Source organism: Vespula vulgaris, chromosome 2, assembly GCF_905475345.1.
Source record: "Vespula vulgaris chromosome 2, iyVesVulg1.1, whole genome shotgun sequence".
Lineage (NCBI taxonomy): Eukaryota > Metazoa > Arthropoda > Insecta > Hymenoptera > Vespidae > Vespula > Vespula vulgaris.
The window spans coordinates 13,080,617-13,101,417 of NC_066587.1; the positions used below are offsets into that span (position 1 = coordinate 13,080,617).

Here is a 20,801-nt window from a genome sequence, read left to right on the forward strand (position 1 = left end):
AAATACGAATTATTAAATAGGAATATTCTGCATGAAACAATTACTCCGATATTAAAAAGAAGATCATTTAACAAGCGGATTTCTCCAAGTAAATCTTTAAAAAATACAATAGAATGTATCGTTACAGAAACTTTGCACCAATTTATATACATATATATGTACATATATATATATATATATATATATATATATATATCAGTATGTATATATATATGTGTATGTATGTGTAACATATAACAAGTAAATCGTTCAGATTATTTATCAAAATCATTCTTGTCTTAATAAAGCGACGTGATTATATAAGTTACGCTCGAGGCAACCTTTTTTTTTCATTAAATACGAAGAACGACACGTTTATCATTGATCTTCTCTAAACCAGTATAAAAAAATTAATGATCGTTTGCTATTATACAAATTAAAATAATGTGCACAAGCATATCTGTATGAAGTTATTCTCTCTCTCTCTCTCTCTCTCTCTCTCTCTCTCTCTCTCTCTCTCTCTCTCTCTCTCTCTCTCTCTCTCTCTCTCTCTCTCTCTCTCTCTCTCTTTCTCTCTCGCTCTCTCGTTCTCTTTTTTTTTAATTTCTCTTCTTTAGATTTATTTTATATCATTTTTATTATATATCGTTAAGCAAGACTTGCTCATAAATCACTCTCGTCGTATAGGCTTCGTTTGTGTTAAACTAAACTTTTTTGTAATTTTATGCTGATATTGATATTATGTCGAAACATGATACAATTATAAATAACATTGTTCTCACTTATTTTTGAATATGGAATCACATAAGACATTCAATAACTTACAAGAAATAACATGACCTTTATATAATTTAAATAAATAATTTTCGTATATACGAACAAATAATACGTTAGACGAAAAGACTTTTCTATAATTTAGCTAAAATAGTACAAAAGAAAAAAGAAAAAAGAAGAAGAAAAGAAAAGATATTCACGCAATAAGAATGGAAGAGGTTGGTCGAGGGAGGGAAAAAAAGAAAGAAGAAAAAAAAACCCTGATAATTTGCTTCCGTTGTCGAAACTTTCATAGCATTTGCATACGCCCTATTGAAAAAAATAAATAAAAAATAAAAAAATAAAATAAAGAATCCCTAATCTAATTTCATCCTTTTTTGTTTTTCTTTCTTGTAAAAATGCATTTACGTAAAAGTTTCGAACGACTCGTGTTATCATTATAATATATTATAATTCTCGCCAAGTACCATGTGACTATGATGTTATTTTATAATGACGGTCGGAAATGTAAAATAAATAATAGCGACAAGATTACACGATTAATAGTTAATTTACAATAAGTAGTGATTAATTTTTAGCGGTATTACCTATTTTTCAATTATTATTTTATTTTATTTTATTTTATTTTATTTTTTTATTGCAATGTATCTGCTGCTTCTTGAGGTTCTATACAAATGATACTTTTATGCATTAAATACACATAATACGAGTCAGATTTCCAAGCTTACCCCAATTATGCATGGTATATATATGTAATGTATGTTTGTATGTATTTATGTATGTACGTATGTATGTATGTATGTATGTATATATTGGTATAGGTAACTTGCTTTCGTTTTTAGAGCACGCATTAATACATACGTGCATCTATATCCGTTCATATTATATTAAATATTCAGTCGACATGTTTTAAAGTTACATACGTATTGGCTAGTATTGTGCAATCATATCTTTTTTCAGTAAAAAAATCAGTAGGGTGAAATATGAAAAGCGATCACTATGTGAATAGTTGTGTTATGTCGCAGCAATAATACGAGCGATTGTGTTTAAATGTGTTAGATGTTCTCTTTTATTTTGTTTCACTTCTTCCTCTTCTTCCTTTTCTTTTTTTCTTTCTTTTTTTTTTTCTTTTTTTTTCATCAAAGTTAAACGAATGTATTGCGCGATGAACAAAACTCTAACATATTGTTCAATATCCTTCATTTAGGAAAGTAAACGAGCAAAAAGTTGGCTTATGAAATCCTCCAAGTCCTTATCGGTATTGTTTTATTATTTTTCATTTTATTCATTCTTGTTAGCGGATGTATATATCATTTTTTTTTTTTTTTAAAGACATAATGTAAACGTAACGTAACGACGTTACACGCTCGAAGAAAATTTCTTTTTATATTATTCTGCCATAAAAGCCTTACATTGGTATCAACGTAATATTTTATTGTCTCTTGAACTACGAGAAGAAATCATAGAAGATTACAATTCTTTTAAAATGTGCCTTTCGATATAACTCTTAATTTCTTTTTTTTTCTCTCTTTTTTTTCTTTTTTTTTTTTTTTAAAGCATTCGTGATCATCGTCGCTGATAAAACTCATTCATATTTTTTTTTTTCGTGTTAATTAATTATAGCGATATTTAACGGTACATAATATATATATATATATATACATATACATATATATAAATATATATATACATATATATATTTTTATTGTTGTTGTTGTTGTTGTAAGTTGTAGTTGTTTCTGTAGTAGTTGTAGTAATAGTTGTTGTTGTAGTTGTTGTGTAGGTATAATAAATTCCACATGTTCTATTTGTAATTTGTATACTTACACGGTGGCATTATCCAGTGTGATCGATTGACTGTTGATATCGTTCCCGTGATTCGTGTGATGACCATTTAATCCTCCCTCGACGTTACCCTGATTATTATCCAATACTATTTTATTTTCATTAATGCCGTTACTGTGCGTGCCATTATGCACGATAGCTGGCGCGGTAACGTTTTCTACGTGATGAGCTCGCTGCTCGCTGCTTAAAAATTGCTGAGTAGCTTCAGATATTAAACTCGCTGTCATAACGTCTTCGTTTTTACTACCGGGAGCTGATTTATTTTCATCGCTAGGACTGTCTTCTTTTAATTTATCACCGTCTCCGCCCTCCCCCTATTATTGAAAGATGTACCGCGATCAATTTCTCTCTTGCTAGATTGTAAGATCGTAATAAAATATTGTCGTTAAAAAGAAAAAAAAAAAAAAAGAAAAAAAAAGAAAAAACGGACAAAAAAACAGGACAAAAGATATAAAAAGTTTATTGGTTGTGTCTTTTACCTTCGTCGGTGTATTGGACTGATTTTTTCCACGTGTTCGAAGCATAATCGCCTCGACGCGTTTACGTCGAGCAAGTCTCTCTTCCTCTTCCTTTTTCAAACGTTCGGCCATTTCTATTCGTTGTCTGAAAGCAAAACGTAACGTTAATTTACTTTGCGTTCGTTTTAAAATCGATGGGAATCGATTAATTTAGAAACTTTCTTTCGAAACATATAATATTCGCGATAAAGTCTTATTGAAAATTAAATCGATTTTAATAAATTGATATAATTGAAAAATTTAGTTCGAATTGAGATTAGACGAAGAACCTGATCAGCTTATTCGTCTTTAGAACACGATTTTCTTTTTTCTACTTTAACGTTTCAAAAAATTAATTTATTCTATATTAATATTCCATCGAATTTTGAACCTTTCTACTTCTTCTCTCGCTTTCTTCTCAGCCTCTTCCTTCTCTTGCTTTTGACGAGCTTCTTCCTCTCGTCTTCTTCGATCTTCCTCCTCTCGACGTTTTGCTTCTTCGATCGCTAATTTTAATCTTTGTTCTTCAGCCTGTCGTGCTTCGTTCGCCAGACGTAAAGTTTCCTCTTCCAAGCGTCGTTGCTCCTCCTCTTCGGCACGTAATTTTTCAGCTTCCAAACGAGCTTCCTCTTCCTAAAATCGACAAAGAAAAAAAAATATTAAAAATTAAAAAAAAAAAAAAAAAAGAAAAGAGAGAAGAAAAATAATTGTCACTAATCAAGGGGACGCGGTCAAGGACGGGTTGTTTATAGACGTTTTACAAGATATTAATGTTATAGATTTTACAAGATACAAAAAAAAATTTTACAAGATATCACGTACCAATCGTAAACGCTCAAGCTCCGCTTCCCTTTCCGCTTGTTCTCGAGCTAATCTTCTGCGTTCCGCCAAGGCAGCTTTGGCTTCCTCTTCCGTCGTGATTCTAATTTTTGCGATCATCGAAGCTAAAACGAGATATAGATAGATAGAGCGAGCACGAAAATTTGATTAATCTCTTCTAATCGATAACGTGCATTAACGTACGAGTTTTAACGATCGGAAACGGAAACGTTTAAACCTACCAGACATGTCGATCTGTTCCTCGTTATCGACTTCGCTTTCACCTTCCTGTTCCATCGTCAATTTCTTTTCTATCTTCTCTACTTTATTATTATCATCTTTTTTCAACGTGGATTCTTGAGAGGACAACGTTTCTTGCATGAAATTGCTATCATCCTTGGCTTGTTTGATAGCGGCTACTGGTACCGGTTGTTCGACTATCGGACCTTCATTCTTAACTTCATTTTTAATTTCGTTTTTAATCTCGTTTTTGTCTTCGTTATCAACTAATTCTGTCTCTACTACGTCCTGAAATAAAAACACAAAGTATAAGCTTAACATATAAAATAAATAAATAAATAAATAAATAAATAAAAATAAATAAAATATAAGATTAATATGTAACAAGAGACGCACAGTAAGAATTCGTCGTAGGAATTTTTAAAAAGTTCGACCTTGAGAGATTCGTAAAAAATTTTGTCTTTTTTACCTGTGCTTTCTCTGAACCGTGATCCTTCTTTTCCTCGTTCCTTTCTTCCGATTTACCATTTTTAATGTCATTTTCATGTCCAATTATTTCAGTGGCTTCGCGAATGAGCGGCGAATGCTCAACACCTGGACTCTGCAAAGGCGTCGCCTTTGGTGTTATCCGTGGCGATGCCTTTGCATTCTTTACTAATTTTTCCGTCGGTTTCTTTATCTCGCTTGCTTTAGGCGTAGAAGGTTTCTTTGGAGTACTATGGACCTTTGGCAGTGGTGGCTTTGAATCCTTTGTTAATTTTGCGTCACCTGAGAGATCTAAGAAGAGAATTGCGATATTAATGTTTTATTTTATTTTTTCTTCTTTTCTTTAAGAACACCAAAGAGAAAGAGATAGTATCGTACAGGGAACATAGTATTTACATGTGCAATCTGAAAAAAAATTTTTCAAACATATACGAAGCGAATTTGAACGAAAAGTACATATAAAAAAATAATAAAATGTAAGAAAAAGCAAATGAAAAAAGAGGGAGAGGGAGGGAGAGAGAGAGAGAGAGAAAGAGAAAGAGGGGGAGAGAGGAGAGAGAGAGAGAGAGAGAGAGAGAGAGAGAGAGAGAGAGAGAGAGAGAGAGAGAGAGAGAGAGAGAGATGAAAAGAACAAGGGAAAAAAGGCTTAAAAGATAAAACAAGAAAGAAAGAAAAAAAATTTCGAACGAAACGCTTGACGTGTCATCAGAGTGCGATCGGCGATGTACATACATACGCACGTACTTGAATTCAATGATTCCCTATTTATTCAGACTATCGAACTTTCAGCTTCTGTGTGTGTGTGTATGTGTGTGTGTATGTGAATAAGAAAGTTCGCTAAAAGAGCTTTTCATTCTCTGTGTCGTCTCGCTCGCATAGAAATTCTATAAGTAAAAAGTGTTTCCAATTTCCTCCCAAAAAAAAGAGAGAGAAAAGAGAGAGAGAGAGAGAGAGAAAGAAAAACAGGAAAAAAAGGAAGAAAAAAGCTTCCTATATCTCTTTTGATGCTCCTTTTTTTCTTCTTTTTTTATTTCGAAAGTAAATTCCGATTTTCTACTTTCGACGATGTTTTCTTCGCCACCTTTTTCTTTCATTTTATTTTACTTTTATTTTTATTTGTACTTTCTCGTTCGAAGAGACATTCGTTTATTTGGTTAAGGGCGAGCGAGAAGACTCGGTTAAAGAAAAAATAAGTTAAAAATTTGTGCTCACTGTGTCGCTCTGTGACCGAAACGCCGGTACCGGCGATAGAAGCAGGTCGCGGTCGACGCGGAGCAGCCGTACGAGGACGCAGATTGACGTTACTGCTACCCACGCTGCTGGCACTTTGCTGGCTCATGGAGCTGTGCGGTCGTGATGGGCTGTTCGGTGTCACCTCCCCGCTGCGGATACCTACGCGTACCCACCCAACATCAACATCTCTGACTAACGTATCATTACGCGATAAAGATCTTCGATTTGTGTATAGTGAGGATCAGAAAAGTGATCGTATTTTCTTCTATTATTATCGTTGCTGTTGTTGTTACATAATAACAGTTTGTTATAATAATAAGAATTATTTATAATAATAATTGTTATAATAATAATAATAGTAATATTGTTATCATTATTATTCATTAACATATTACATATAATAATAATAATAATTATTATTATTATTATATAAAATATATATTTTGAATCAAACAAATTGTTAAATGAAATTAGAGAGATAAAATATTTAATGATAATCTTTAAAAAGAACACGTCAAGAATATTTTACTTTAACGCTATGTGAATTATTTCGACGAATGATTAAAAGAAGAATTTATTTATAAGACAATTTTGTTTTATCACCAAATTTTTGTTTTGTATCATAATTCGTTTTATCACGAAAATCGATTGGATGGATTTAACATTCATTCAGATTGCATTTAACTTGCAAAGTTTTTACGAGTTTTAAAAGAGTTAGGAAGATCTTTCGAACATACGATCGACCAAGACTGTAAATTTGTTTATTTAACAAATAAGTAAATTGTTTCTTTTTGAAAACCAAATGATCACTTTTCTTTGTAAAATCAGATATATACATTTATCATCTCACAAATCAGTACTTTATTCGAGTTTTTATCCTTGCGGTTTTTAACTTTCTATCTCCAAAAAAAAAAAAAAAAGTAAGAAGGAAAAACAGGCCACCATCGATCTTTTTAAATATTTGCTTTTCAATCTATCAAAAAATTTTCTTGCTAGAAATATCGTGAGAAGACAAATTCTTTTTTTTTTTAAGGATACTATGGCCTGGTTTTTAAAGTATGACGTGGTTTAAACCACAAACGATCGTTTAATAAAAGTGAGTTAAACGATCTGAAAAGTTTCCTTTTTTTTTTTTTACAAACGAGACGATCGCTTTTATTTTTATTTCATTATCCTTTTCTTTTTTTCTTGTACACTCTTCACATTGTATACGTCGACTATCGCTTTTTTTTTCATAAGCACGAGGAATAAAGATTGAAAATAAGAAACGTAAGGAGAAAATTTTTAAGTGCCAAGCCCCGTCACCAAAATCTAAGCAGATGTGTGCTTAGGAGAAGAATTAAAAAAAAAAAATTCAATCGAACTGACAAAGAAATATATTCGAAAATTATTCGTGTTACTTACAAACTTTTGTATCGTTGTTATTTATCGTTCCTCGATTTTATGTCTGTTTAATTTGAATCGATTATTAGCAAAATAAGCTCTAATATTCGATTACATTATTTTCATACGATTTATCGCAAAAATCAAGTGAACGTATAATGATATAAGGGAAACGAATTAGAAAAAAAAATGAATTAGAAAAATTAAAAAGCAAATAACGTAAAAGATAATCAAATAAAAAGAATAACGTCGGATATTGCACACTAAATACAAATAAATATATATATATATATATATATATATACATATATAAATACATACATACATACATACATATATATATATATATACACATGTATAAGTTAGCATTAAACTTTCTAAGAAATGACGTACGTGTCAAGGCCAATAGATATAAAACAAAGAATGTTTAATATAAATTTATGTTAGTGTCACTTTCAATCATTTTAAATCTATCAGAAATGTTTAGACTCGACAATAGTACGAATTGGTGCGATACGCTAGAATTCTTCTTCTAACGATTACAAATTTGATATACTTTATTGTCGTCACCTAAGGAATGCAATAATGTGGTCGATGACACGACGTCATGACATATCATGCCATTTGAAAGGGAGTAAACATTTGAAATAAAGGATTTGGCTACGAAGTGGAGGTGTCAGCACTTACCCCAGAACCGTATCAAGAGTTGATCGATTATTTTCTAACACACACATACATATATATATAGGTGTGTGTCTATATATATATATATATATATATGTATGTATATATTACCTCGCAGAGTAAAACATTCTGAGATAGAAATAGATAGAAAGAAGAGACAGAGCTTAGATAGATTTAGTATTTGAAATATAAAAGATGTTTTTAGCTTACCAAATGTGAATTAGAGCGTACCTTCACCACGTTGATATTGAAAAAGCTGACGAGAGAACTTTGGTGCCTTGATAGGAGCACTATGTCAATCAATATTCGAACAAATGGTGCAAGCATCGTGTTATTGCGTGCTTCTCTTTTTTTTTTACATTAACTAGATACATTTAATCAATGACAAAAGAAGAAGGGAAATTTACGTAGCAATGAAATAAAGACGTCTATTAGAGCGTGTCAAAGTTAAGATCATTAGATAAATAGATAGACAGAGATAGATAGACAGAGAAAGAGAGTAAAAGAGAAAGAAAGAGAGAGCAAAAAACAGCATAATAGAGGAGAATGCAGGGCAATCGTTCGATCATTGTTTATTGATTTACAACGGCTCCATGTTTTGTACATGCAAGCGCGCACTCAACTCCCGATCATGAAATTTTCTATAAGGGGAAAAAGGAAGAAAGAAATAAAAAAGAGAGAGAGAGAGAGAGAAAGAGAGAAATAAAATAAAACGAGAAAAAGAAAAGGAAGAAAAAGAAGCAATAAAATATATCGTAAAGAGAGAGATAGAGAGAGATAAAGAGATAGAGAGAAATATCTTCTCGCTTAAAAAATGTCGTCGATCGAATTGTAAATATCAAATAATTGTAAATCGAGATAGAATTCGGGAGTTGAGCGCACGAGGACGTGATTACCTTGCTGCTGTTGATTGTGAAGCTCACGAGCCTTTCGACGCAATCTTTCAGCCCTGGTAGGTCTCGGCATCGGAACTGCACCCGGCAATGTACCCATGCTACGAGAATTATCCGAGCGCTTAAGGCTCTTGCTTCCTGAGGCAGCAGCCAAGTGCGACATGCTGCGACTCATGCTAGAACCACTGAGAGGCTGACTTTGCTGTTCCGTCAATGTACTAAGCTCTGTCGGACGTTTCCTAGGCTGAGATAGCTGGTCCAGTCTCGACATCGAGTAAGTCCTACCTGGGGAACGTGCGAAGGCCTTGGCCGAGGAGCTACGTCCGGACGTCGGTGGTCCATCACGGGGTGATGGTATCGTCGGCATCAGGTCTGTACGTCTCCTGTTCACTCGAAGATAGACCGAACTGGGTGTTCCTGGTGTTCCGTCGCTATCCTCACCTAAAAACACGGTAACACAACTAATTTCATTTGAAATTAACATGTCGAATCAAATCCGGCAATCGCCGCATCGCCGTACGAAATAAAATAAAATTCTGAGAAAAAGAAAGAGAGAAAGAAAGAGAGAGAGAGAGAGAGAGGGAGAAAGAGAGAGAGAAAGAAAGAAAGAGAATTATCGATTGACGATTCCCTTTCTTCAAGGTTTGTTGTAACGACGACAACATGCCCTTGGACACGACGGTGTACCGTCTTATTTTTTAAATTCCTTCCTTTCCTTTTCCTTTTTTTTCGTTCCGTTGTTCGTGCGACACACGAAGATAATATACAAAAAATATATATATATATGTATATGTATATAAAGAAAAATTAACAGAAGGAAATTATACAGAAACACGACACAGTGCTCTTTGCACTCACACAGAAATACAATTTCTTATCATGCCACGATTCTTCGGCCTTTTTCTCTCTCCAACGCTCGCGCGATATCCTCCTTGCGACAGGCAATATAAGCGACTACTACGTGTTGTGTTCACACACGTACGAAAGAAAGTCTCCGTCGTCGTCGTCGTCGTCGTCGTCATCGTCATCGTCGTTGTAGTCGTCGCCACATAGTCTCATCGTATCGTAGTCGTCGTCGTAGTCGTTGGCTAGTGCGCGGTGTATACATCCCACACATTAATCGATACTTCGCTAGCGCGACTCTCCGTCCAAGCGATTTTATTATTCTAACGTCAGCCGTTGTCCGTGGTGCAATCGAAAGCCATGCGTGCAAGGCAAAGAGAGGAAAGCAGCAAGCAATACCAAAGCGAGCGAGCGATCAATCCCACCGACGACGGAATTTGCTATACCAAGCGTGGTTAGCAACATGGAGACGATTTCTAAACGAATATATTTAATCTAACTACTTTGCTCATAGTGACAAATCAAAAGTTTCCTAAAAATATAAAGAGAAGAAAAACAAATATATATGTATTGCGATCGTTGTTGTCGTTGTTGTTGTTGCTGTTGGTGTGATTTAATGTGCGAATGAAAAAACGAAGGGAGGAACTGATGATTCAAAGATTAATACGATATACTACTCCTAAGTAATACATTTTCTTCGGACTTTTATATTTTCTACTCGACACCTATATCTACATCTTCTTCATCGAACAGTATCACTATCGTTTGTGAGTATTCGATGGTTTTTTTTTTCTTTTTGTATATGTGTACGTACATAGATGTAAAATTCTATGATAGTACATTGATTGAAAAGAGTGTGCATTCCTTGTATAAATAATAGAAACAAATAAATAAATAAAACGCAATAGTGTGTACATTGATTGTGTGCATATATGTGTACGTGTATGTATGCATGTATGTTTGCAGGTAATAATAAAACGAACATGCTGGAGTGTACGTACATATTTGTACGAACAATAACTGCGGGAGACAATCGAACGAGCGAGTGTTAATAAGTGAGCAGACAATGATCGACAAATCAATTAGAGACACAACAGAAAGAGATAGAAATAAAGATAGATAGATAGATAGATAGATAGAAAAAGATAGAGAGATAGAGAGCGTGAAAGAAAGAGAAAGAGCGTATTCCCGTGTCGCAGACTTCCGGCTTCGGGACTCACCACTGACAGCCCGCTGAATCATTGGACGCCTAGTATCGTTATCAGACTTATCATCGATGGCAAAGATGTCTGTAGTAGGAGGCAGAGAGAGGCTGGCTCTCTTATGTTTGCCAGGGGTTAAGGGAGGATCGGGGCTAGAATTCCAATTGAACACCTCGTACATGGACGAGGACATTCTCATATCTGCAAACAAACCATCCAACTCTGGAACATTAGCTATACTTCGAACGACTCTCGCGAAGAATGGTATAGTAGCAGTAGTAAAAGTAGTAGTAGTAGTAGTAGTAGTAGTAAGTAGTAGTAAGTAGTAGTAGTAGTAAGTAGTAATAGCAGCAGCAGCAGTAGTAATAGTAGTAGTAGTAGTAGTAGTAGTAGTAGTAGTAGTAGTAGTAGTAGTAGTAGTAGTAGTAGTAGTTGTAGAGTAGGAGTAATAGTAATAGTGTAATAGTAATAGCAATATAGCAATAGTTGTGGTAAAGTAGCGAGAAAAAATAAAATATTTACTTATAGTGACATTTGTTGACAACATAATAGCTCCGATTAGATACAGTGCGATTTGAATATTATAGATATATCTATCTATATATTAAATTTTCTATATAAAAGCAACGTATTACATTTAATACATCGATGTCAGATCGTAAGAACCATCACCAATAAAGACGATAAGTGTATAGATACCGCAGTTAGCAAAGGAGATAGATTGCTAAAGCTTCTGCTATCGTAAATTATACTCTTTCTGTCCGTTAAAGTCTTGTCGACGGTTATCCGTTAACATAAATCTCTTTAAAATGCTACAACGTCCCTCGCTGCGAAAACGTTTACGGAACAATTACAAAGTCAGACCCGTCCCGCGTTACGACGCTTATATACGTCTAAACTAAACTTCGAGCTAGGAATCTCTTAGCTTAGGCGTGTAGAACAAACAAATTTTGGGGAAACTAAACGTTATAAAGTGATTATAATAACTAACTGAGTCAAACTATAAGCAATTTTAACTCGTTGAATGAGAAATAAATAATATGTTTATTATTATTTGTTTATGTTGATTCGTTTTTTTTTTTACGAATATCATCTTCTTCTTGCCAATTTATTCATTCATTATATATATATATATTTTTTTTTTTACTGAAATAATATAATGCGAAACAACGTAAAGAAGAATTTAGCTGACGTAACGAATATAATACGGCAGAGTTGTGTTAAAGAAAAAAATGCAATTGCACTGCTGCTCGCAGGTGCATCCGTGCATTTGCAGGGAAAATAAAGATCGTAACAAGTTAGTTTTCTCTTGGTAAACCGTGCACCAAACTTTTTTTTCTTTCTTCCTTCCTTCCTTCCTTCCTTCCTTCCACTTTTGCTTAGAAAAGTGTTATAGTCTGGCCCAGTTATGTGAATCGCCCTGCGCTTTTTTATAGCGAAAAAAATCTCAAGATATCTACTTTAAATTCATAGCTACGATTTTTGCACTATATCCGTGATTATCTATTAAACGTAAAAAGACTAATTACGAGTATACGTGTATGTAAAACGTAAAAATGAATATCGTAAAAACGTCTACAGTTATATACGTATGTTTGTATGTATATATGTATGTATCTATACATATTACATGTATTATATGTATATCGTGAATTCGTGTAAGTAGAATAGCGAAATATCTAATAACGAATTTTTCTTCATGCTTCATCCTATTATTTTCTAATCTTTGACCCCGTCGTTCGATGAATACGATACTTGTACGAAGGAAAGGAACGCGAATGGTATCTTTGAAACAACGCGGAACTAATCGTTCTTTTATCGAGGGTTCACGCGAACGAGCACGGTATTCATCGTACGAGAGGTAACTTCTCTATGGATTACCTCTTGTACTATATATATATGTATATGTATATGTATATATATATATATATATATATATATATATATATATATATACATTTACATGAAACTAACGTGATCGTGAGAAACTATCTTCGAAACTTTCAACTAAAATCTAATCGATAAATGTAACCTTCTTTATATTTTCTTTCCTCTTCTAACTTCTTAATTACGATTACGAACATAGCAGAAGAGAAAAGAAACGATTTTTCAAAAATGAAGAAATCATGTTACACATGTATGTTCTTTCTAATCCGCTAATACAATGATAGTATACGTATATCTATAAAATAAAAATGATATAAAAGAGAAAGGAGGGGAATAAGAAAAACAGGAAAAGAATATTGTAATCTAAGCGTTCATTGCGATTTAAAAGCGATCGAAAAGATGATCGAATTCGTCCTACGGATTCTTACATTTATGATTGATAGTGATATCGTTCGTTATCGATTAAAGTATCAATCTTCTTTTAATGATATTTGTAATATTTGGAAAATCGAAAAGATGACAAGAGAAATGAATGGTGATATATGATATATGACAATATTCGAGTCGTTATTATAATTTGGTGTCTTATAAAATTGTTGGTGCGTGTAAGTACATGCGTAACGCGATGCAGGATCGTATGTGGAATTTCTAATAGAAATAAAAGAAACGATAGAAAGTTCTACAAAGCGAACGACGACGAGTAATTGAAGCAACGACAAACTAAGCGACATTGTGGTTCTTCGAGATACAGCGACTAATAAAAAGATTGAAAATTTTCAATTAAACGTACAGACGCACGTAAAGAAAAAGATAATTGATAATTTTATATAAATATATATATATATATAAACAAAAAGTCGCTGTATCTATCAGATTAAAGACGATTCGAGTAACACTTGTCTAGAACTAGAGCACAGAGAGACAACATTCTTGCAATCAAACATTAAATAGCTCGTATATGTCTGTATATATGTAAGTTATTATTTCACTATCAAAACTAAATGCTTCGATCCGAGAGAAAGATATCTTATCTATCGTCACGCTTGTATTTCGCGAACGCGTCGTCAACGATTCGGGTACAACGAACTACTAATCAAATCACTTTGACTTTCTATCTTTCTAAATAATATCACAAACGATCTACGTAGTACGCTTTTACTCGCTTTCTCGTAAATACGATATAAACAAACAGACAAAAAAAAAGCAATAAGAGATCACGCGTCGTATACACTGAGATTACTCATAGTGAAGATAATACACCATGAAAGAATATCCTTGAAATCGTATTACGAGGTTTTTGAAGGACAATGATTTCTTTCGAATAATAATAAATCGATACTACGAAATAACGTTTGACCATTCGTATATCTTGATCGTAGGATGATATTAAGGATGATTTGTATATTGTCGGACAGAACATCGTTTGTTCTCGTAATAATATTTCTTTCTTCTTTTTTTTTCTTTTTTCGTAGAAAATCGTATACAAAGATAGTTCGATAATTATATAATATATGTGAAAATATACATATATACATATATATATGTATGTATGTATAAAATAATTAATTGCGTGCGTGAAAAAGAATGACTTACCTTCGCCGGGCTTTCTGTCGAGTCCACCGGCGGAAGTAGCTCTTTTCTTGCTGCCATCGAGTTCTCTTTCGGAGGATCTCCTGGTCAAAGGCTGAGCCGCTGAAAACATCATGACGTTGGTCGTCGAAGTGGCTCTGCGTGTACCCCAGAAGGTCGAACCACCGGTATCAGCTGGCTCCAACATTCGTGGTGTCGAACTGCCGAACGCAAAAACGATGTGCGATCTCTCATTCTTCTTCTTTGCCTCGATGCGTGCCTCCCTCTCCTGATTCTTTCGGAGGATAGCCTCCCGCCTTTCTCGCTCTGCCTCGCATATCAATCGTTTCCTTTCTTCTACCTGGTTCCGTCTAAAATTATGTTCGTCGAGAAGAAAAATAAGAAGAGAAAAGAAACAAAATAAAATGTAAGACAATGAATGTATTAATAATAAACGTGCTTTGTGTATAATAATTTGTAACTTTTATAATTCGTTATCTATAGAATAATCTTATATTTTTATCACCTTTGTTCTTATGCATTTTGTATATTTTTTTTTCTTGTTTATTTAATATATTATTATAATAAAGTTTTCTCTTGTAAAATAAATGAAACGATCAAGATAGACATCGTTTGTTAATTATCGTACAATAATCATCGCGACCATTCTTTTTCTTGTTTTTAGTCTACAAGATCGTCTTTTTCTTCTCCTTCGGCTTCTTTTCTCTTCTTTTCTCTCCTTTCGGTATATTTATATTCTCTGATACGTGTATATCTCAAATTTTATATAAGCACGACGGAGTTTGCGGTAATTTACTAGGCTTCTCCACGACGGTAAAACAGTTTAGAATGATGTCACGCTAACGAGGTCAAACTTATAACCACGTTGATCTTATAATCTCATAATGCATCGTTAAAACACGCTGAGCTATACTGATTTTGCACGGGTCTAACTAAGGTGACATTATTATTTATGCGATATTCGCGGCGTGCGCGCAATTTTCTAATTTACATCACGAGAACCTATCGATACGTCGATACACTTCGATCGCATATTTCTATTTTAAGCATATCCTATCTTTCTTCCTCTCTTTCTCTGAAAAACGTCTGAACGATTAAAGAAAGATATAACCGATTTGTGAAAATATTAAAATTCAACCTAACTGAATTAACGATAAATCTAAAAAATAAAAACTAAAACGATCGCGAGTCTTTATTAAATTTCTTTCTTTAAAAGTATATCAAAGAAAAAAATTTTATAAAATAAGAAACTATGACAAGAAGAAAGATAAAATTTTAATTTTTGTTTAAAAAAAAAAATCTGAGTTTCTTGTTTAAATTATATATTTGCATAATTATTCATTTTTTAATAAATCTCTACGCTCGATAGATATCACCGATTTGCTTAGCAAAAATATAAAAATCGATCTTACGTGATTATTATTATTATTATTATTATTACTATTACTCGATCTTGATCAATCGATTTGAACGAGAAACAAAATGGATAGAATCTAAATTCTTTTATTCTTTTTTTTTCTTCCTCAAATAATTATTTTCTTTAATTTCACACTGTACCAGAGATGAGTGATTAAGAAGACGACGTTGGAATTAACAGATGTACGTGCATCTTTCGAAGAATTCATTTCAACTGGGTAACCGGATAAGGAAAATGATAAAAAGAGAAACTTTAGAGTCAAACCTGTCATTATCTCGTGACCTCAGCTCGTCGATGCGTCTTCGACGTTCCTCCTCTCGCTGCTCCCGAAAACGTTGGGCGGCGAGTGCCTGTTGTCTCAGCTCTTCCAGCTTCCGTTGTCGTTCTTCGTTCTGCCTTTCACGGACGAGCCTCGCCCTGTCAACATCTTTCGCACTTCCCGTCGAGTCTCGTGCTGTCAACAATTTTTCAAAAATTATCAATACGTTCCTTCCTTCCTTATTTATTTCCTTTCTTTTTTTTTCTTCTCTTTTTTTCCTTTATTATTTTATTTCCGCCATAGAGAAGACAAACATACATACATACATTTACTAAATCACTCACAATACATTACGTGTATTACGTGACAGACGATTTTCAATATCGAAAAAGAACTTTATTTTTTTTTAAACAAACAATTCACCTACGACTTTGAAGATTAATTACAAAAATTATTTTGTTTTTTTTTTGTATTTATTTTTCGAGAAACATTTCGTCAGTTAAATATTTCGTGTATTAGTGGACTAACCGCTGTCCACTAATTTGTTCCATCTGTCATGCACATCACTGTAAATATACGTATATATATATATATATATATATATATATATATATATGTATGTATATATATATGTATGTATATATATGTATATATATGTATATATGTATGTATATACATCATATATATACATATACATATATATATATACACATATATATTCTCTCGACCGTAAATAAACGATGAAAATTAGTCAGCGTCGCGAGAACCGGACTAATAATTCGCTTCCTCTTCCACCCTCTTCCCATTTACACAACCCCTTCGTAAATTCTCATAGTTAACTACATAGAGACAGAGAGAACGATACAGACAGAAACAGAAAGAGAGAAAAAAAAAGAGAAACAGAGTAAGAGAGAGAGAGAGATAGAGAGAGAGAGAGAGAGAAATAGAGAGAGAGAGAGAGTGAGAGAGAGAGACAAAGAGAAAGAAAATAAAAGAAAAATTCGAAAACGAACATACGTCGCGTGATTGATAGTGCGATGACAAAAGCACGAGCACGCGCGAACGATCGAAGGAATTATGATCGAAGCAATTAAATAAAAAAGAAATATGATAAGCTTCTTTTTCGAGTGAGATAAAAAAGAGAGAAAGACAGAGAGAGAGAGAGAGAGAGAGAGAGAGAGAGAGAGAGAGAGAGAGACATATAACAGAGACAAAAAAACTGATAAAACAGACAAAGGAAGAAAGAGGAAAAGATACAAAGAGAAAAAGACAAAAAGAAAGAGAGAAAGACAGAGAAAAAGATACAGAGAGAGAGAGAAAGAGAGAGAGAAAAGAAAGAGAAAAAGAGAAATGGATTTATTATCTGAAATCACAGCGGAAAATAAAAAGAAACGGGAAAACACGAGGCGTTGAACGCAGAAAGCCCTTGAAAACGTGATACCTTCGTTCTCGTCAGGACGATCGTCGTCGAGGGAGTCCTCATCGTAGAGACTTCGGCGGCGCTTCACATCTGCCGAGAAGAAAGCGAGAAATATGTGCGAGCACATATGTGAGATATTCGTACATATATGACCAGGCGTTGTTGAAATTTGTTTTGGTCTTGTTATTCGTTTCTTTGAAACATTTTATTATTGAAACGTTATCGTTGTAATTGTTGTTATGTTTGTTGTTGTTGTTGTTGTTGTTGCTGTTGTTATTGATGTTTTTGGTTTTCTAATTCTTTCTAAGGAAAATTAAGGCATGCATGCTCACAGCAGACGTATCGTTCATAAATGCAATAAGCACAAACGTGTTTCACGTGGATCTTTTTTCTTTGCGCGTTGTCGTTTTTTTTTTTTTTTTTTATAACTACGAAACATTTCGAAAATTTTCGATTCTTTTTTGATTTTTTATTTTTCTATTAATCGTCTCTCTTTGTATATTATTTACGCGAATATTGAATTTCGTATTGAACAACGTATGTACGTTCCATTACGAGATGGAAAAAAAAATATATATATATATGTGTTTGAGAGGTTTTATCAATCGATTTTTTTTTCCTTTTCTTTTTTTAAAATTCAACGAGCAAATTTTCTTCTACCACCATATCATTCTCAAATTAAATTAACGTCTAATCAAAAAAAAAAAAGGAAGAAAAAAGAAAAAAAAGGAGAAAAGAAAAAATTTCCATAGGTCGTTCGAGCCCTTTCGTTCGTGATTAACCTTCGCTTTAATCGTTCGTCGTTCAGTATACACACCGTGCCCGATTGAATTAAATTCAGTTCTAAGGTACGACGTGCATACGTCCCTCCTCGGTCATTTCGATCAACACAACACGAACGCGTATTCGAAATTGGTAGCTCGTTGTTAGAGCCGTACGTAACAACGAGATTGATATTGAGTTTACACGTAAAATCAATCAAAAGGTTAGCTTCAATTTGTTAAGCACACACCCACACACGACAGCAAATCGCATTATTGTTGTTTGTTGGTTGTTGTCGTTGCTGTTATTATTATTATTATTATTATTATTATCATCATCATCTTTATTATTATCGAAGAAACACGAATACTCTGTCCAAACTTGTTGTTCGTGATTATAAGAAAAGTAAACGTTCGATAGTAATCAGGCTTACTCTCGATATAATGCAAAATAGAAGGGAGAGATTATTTCAAATTCAAACGTGATTACTGTTAATCTCGCTTACGAAATTACGCGTGGTAATGAAATTTCGTGCAGATGTTTAAATTCTCTCGGTATCGGCCGAACGCACACACAATCTGACATGTATTTACCGTTCCGATGATTATCTGGAAAATTGTGAGTACCACTGTCACCTCCTATCTGGGCGAACCAATGCATTGTTTCTTCTGCGGAATAGAAATCAGTCATCACAGGAATATGAAAAATTTTAATATTTCTTCCCTCGGCCTCTAAGAATCGATTTCATTTTCTTCGATATTTAATCATAATCGAAATACATATATATTAATCGAACTGTGCGATATTTTAATACAAAAATCTCTACGTTTGAACACGATCTTTAATAATATATCTTCTTTAAATATGATAGTGGATTACGATAAATTAAATCGAATTAAATTGAAAAAATGTATGAACAATCGCTGAAAAACAGAAAAGTTGTTCGTTTCTATCGGATTCCGTTCGAATTAATTTACTTTTTTTTTTTTCTTATTCCGTACGTTTTTCTCTCGTATTCGATCTTTAAATCGTTATTTTCTCGGGTGTTTCTCTCGTATATAATCTTTCGCCGAGTAATAGTACTTGGACTTGGTCTTGGTATTATCATCCCCGACGATAGTCGTCGGTGTTTTCTTTGTCACTACGGTTCAAATTATCGTTTTGCTAGCGAGTACGGTGGAAAGGAGAGAAGAAAAAAAAAGAAAAGAAAAAAAAGAAAGGAAAAATACAAAAAAAAAAAAGCCGAGGGCTCTCGAGGGCCTACGACGAAGAAAAAGATAGAGAAAGATAGTAATACACGTGTAGGCTCCGTTAATCTTCGTCGCCTGAAAGTGGGTCGAAAAACAATGAGAGTCCAGTCTTTTCATCTGTTTTCGCAGGTTGTGCGCTCGAAATAGAATTTTAATGAGAAGGAAACTCAATGGTCATTGTCGATTGCGCGACAGCTTCGAACACAATGCCCATTACTTTTCTTTCCTTGAGTAAGTTTATACACCCTCTTCAAGATAACGCGTTCAATACTTTCCCCTTACAACCATAAGACCTACAACCATAAGAAAATCTCCTTCCTTTGATCTCTGTCGACATTGGAAAGTCGTAAATTTTTCAATAAACTACTACACCATACATTTTATACCTTTCTTTCTTCCTTTTTTCTTTTCTTTTCCCTTTTGTTCTGTTTTCTTTTTTCTTTTTTATAAATAAAACATACATCAAAATAACTGTAAATCTAGTCTAATACAAGGTATACGCTATAACGCTATTTGATTAAAAGGCTTATTTAACAAAAAAGAAATGGAATTTGTTCTTTTTAGAATTTTGTTTCTCGAGTGTGAAACTATTGAAGCAAATAATGGACATACTGATCTGTGGGAAATTAACTCGAGGTGTTAACGAACAGAGAAAGAGAGAGAGAGAGAGAAAGAGAAAGAGAGAGAGAGAAAGAGAGAAAGAGAGAGAGAGAGAGAGAGAGAGAGAGAGAGAAGAGAAAAAAGAAAAGAACACGTTTGAGTGTTCGCGCGAGAAATTTTCCGCAAACTTTACCGATCTTTCGTAACTTCTACCTCTTCGTTCTTCCCTCTCGAAATGCCAAGGAAAACAATGAAAACAAGAGAGAAGACGGCGAGAAACTTTTGCTTCGTTCTTCTTCTCCACCTTCTATTTTCTTCCGTACGGATCGTTCGTATTTTTAGCGGGACAATAATGTTCGCATGGGATTCAGCTTTGTTCGTTCGAAGAGAACACTGTTACGCAAAGAGGATGTCGTACCGGCATTTTGCGATTTGAAGTAACGAAGAAACGTGAGAGATGCAATGGTGATCCTTTCTCGAGAAATTCTTAGTGCGTTTTTTCGAGAGTTTGTAAAGGGCGAGAAGGATACGTGTTTCTTTGACCTTTTCCCTCATCCTTATATTTACTTCTTTTGAAATTTTCTCTTTCTTTTTTTTTCTTTATATATATATATATATATATATATATATATATATATATCTTTCTTTCTTTTATGATACTGATATTTTTCAACAGAACGTAGGATATATAAAAGATCGAATCGAAATTGCTTTGAATAAAGGAGAACTATATATATA

At 33.6% G+C, this 20,801-nt stretch overlaps 1 protein-coding gene across 33 annotated transcripts in view; it reads right to left on the bottom strand.

Moving 5' to 3' along the window:
- LOC127072901 (MAP7 domain-containing protein 2-like) overlaps positions 1-20,801 on the bottom strand; it is a 95,540-nt gene that overhangs the window by 4,700 nt on the left and 70,039 nt on the right. For 15 of the 33 annotated variants that reach the window (XM_051013757.1, XM_051013761.1, XM_051013758.1 and 12 more), the window contains 13 exons: positions 18,807-18,881; positions 17,473-17,541; positions 16,037-16,226; positions 14,359-14,705; positions 10,897-11,079; positions 8,837-9,274; positions 5,853-6,032; positions 4,624-4,931; positions 4,157-4,442; positions 3,918-4,039; positions 3,487-3,728; positions 3,078-3,201; positions 2,581-2,912 (listed from right to left, as the gene is read on the bottom strand). In XM_051013757.1, coding sequence (XP_050869714.1) covers positions 2,581-2,912; positions 3,078-3,201; positions 3,487-3,728; positions 3,918-4,039; positions 4,157-4,442; positions 4,624-4,931; positions 5,853-6,032; positions 8,837-9,274; positions 10,897-11,079; positions 14,359-14,705; positions 16,037-16,226; positions 17,473-17,541; positions 18,807-18,881 — 2,896 coding nt within the window. The remainder of the gene's footprint in view (positions 1-2,580; positions 2,913-3,077; positions 3,202-3,486; positions 3,729-3,917; positions 4,040-4,156; positions 4,443-4,623; positions 4,932-5,852; positions 6,033-8,836; positions 9,275-10,896; positions 11,080-14,358; positions 14,706-16,036; positions 16,227-17,472; positions 17,542-18,806; positions 18,882-20,801) is intronic. The other 18 variants (XM_051013765.1, XM_051013767.1, XM_051013766.1 and 15 more) reach the window with 6 other exon arrangements.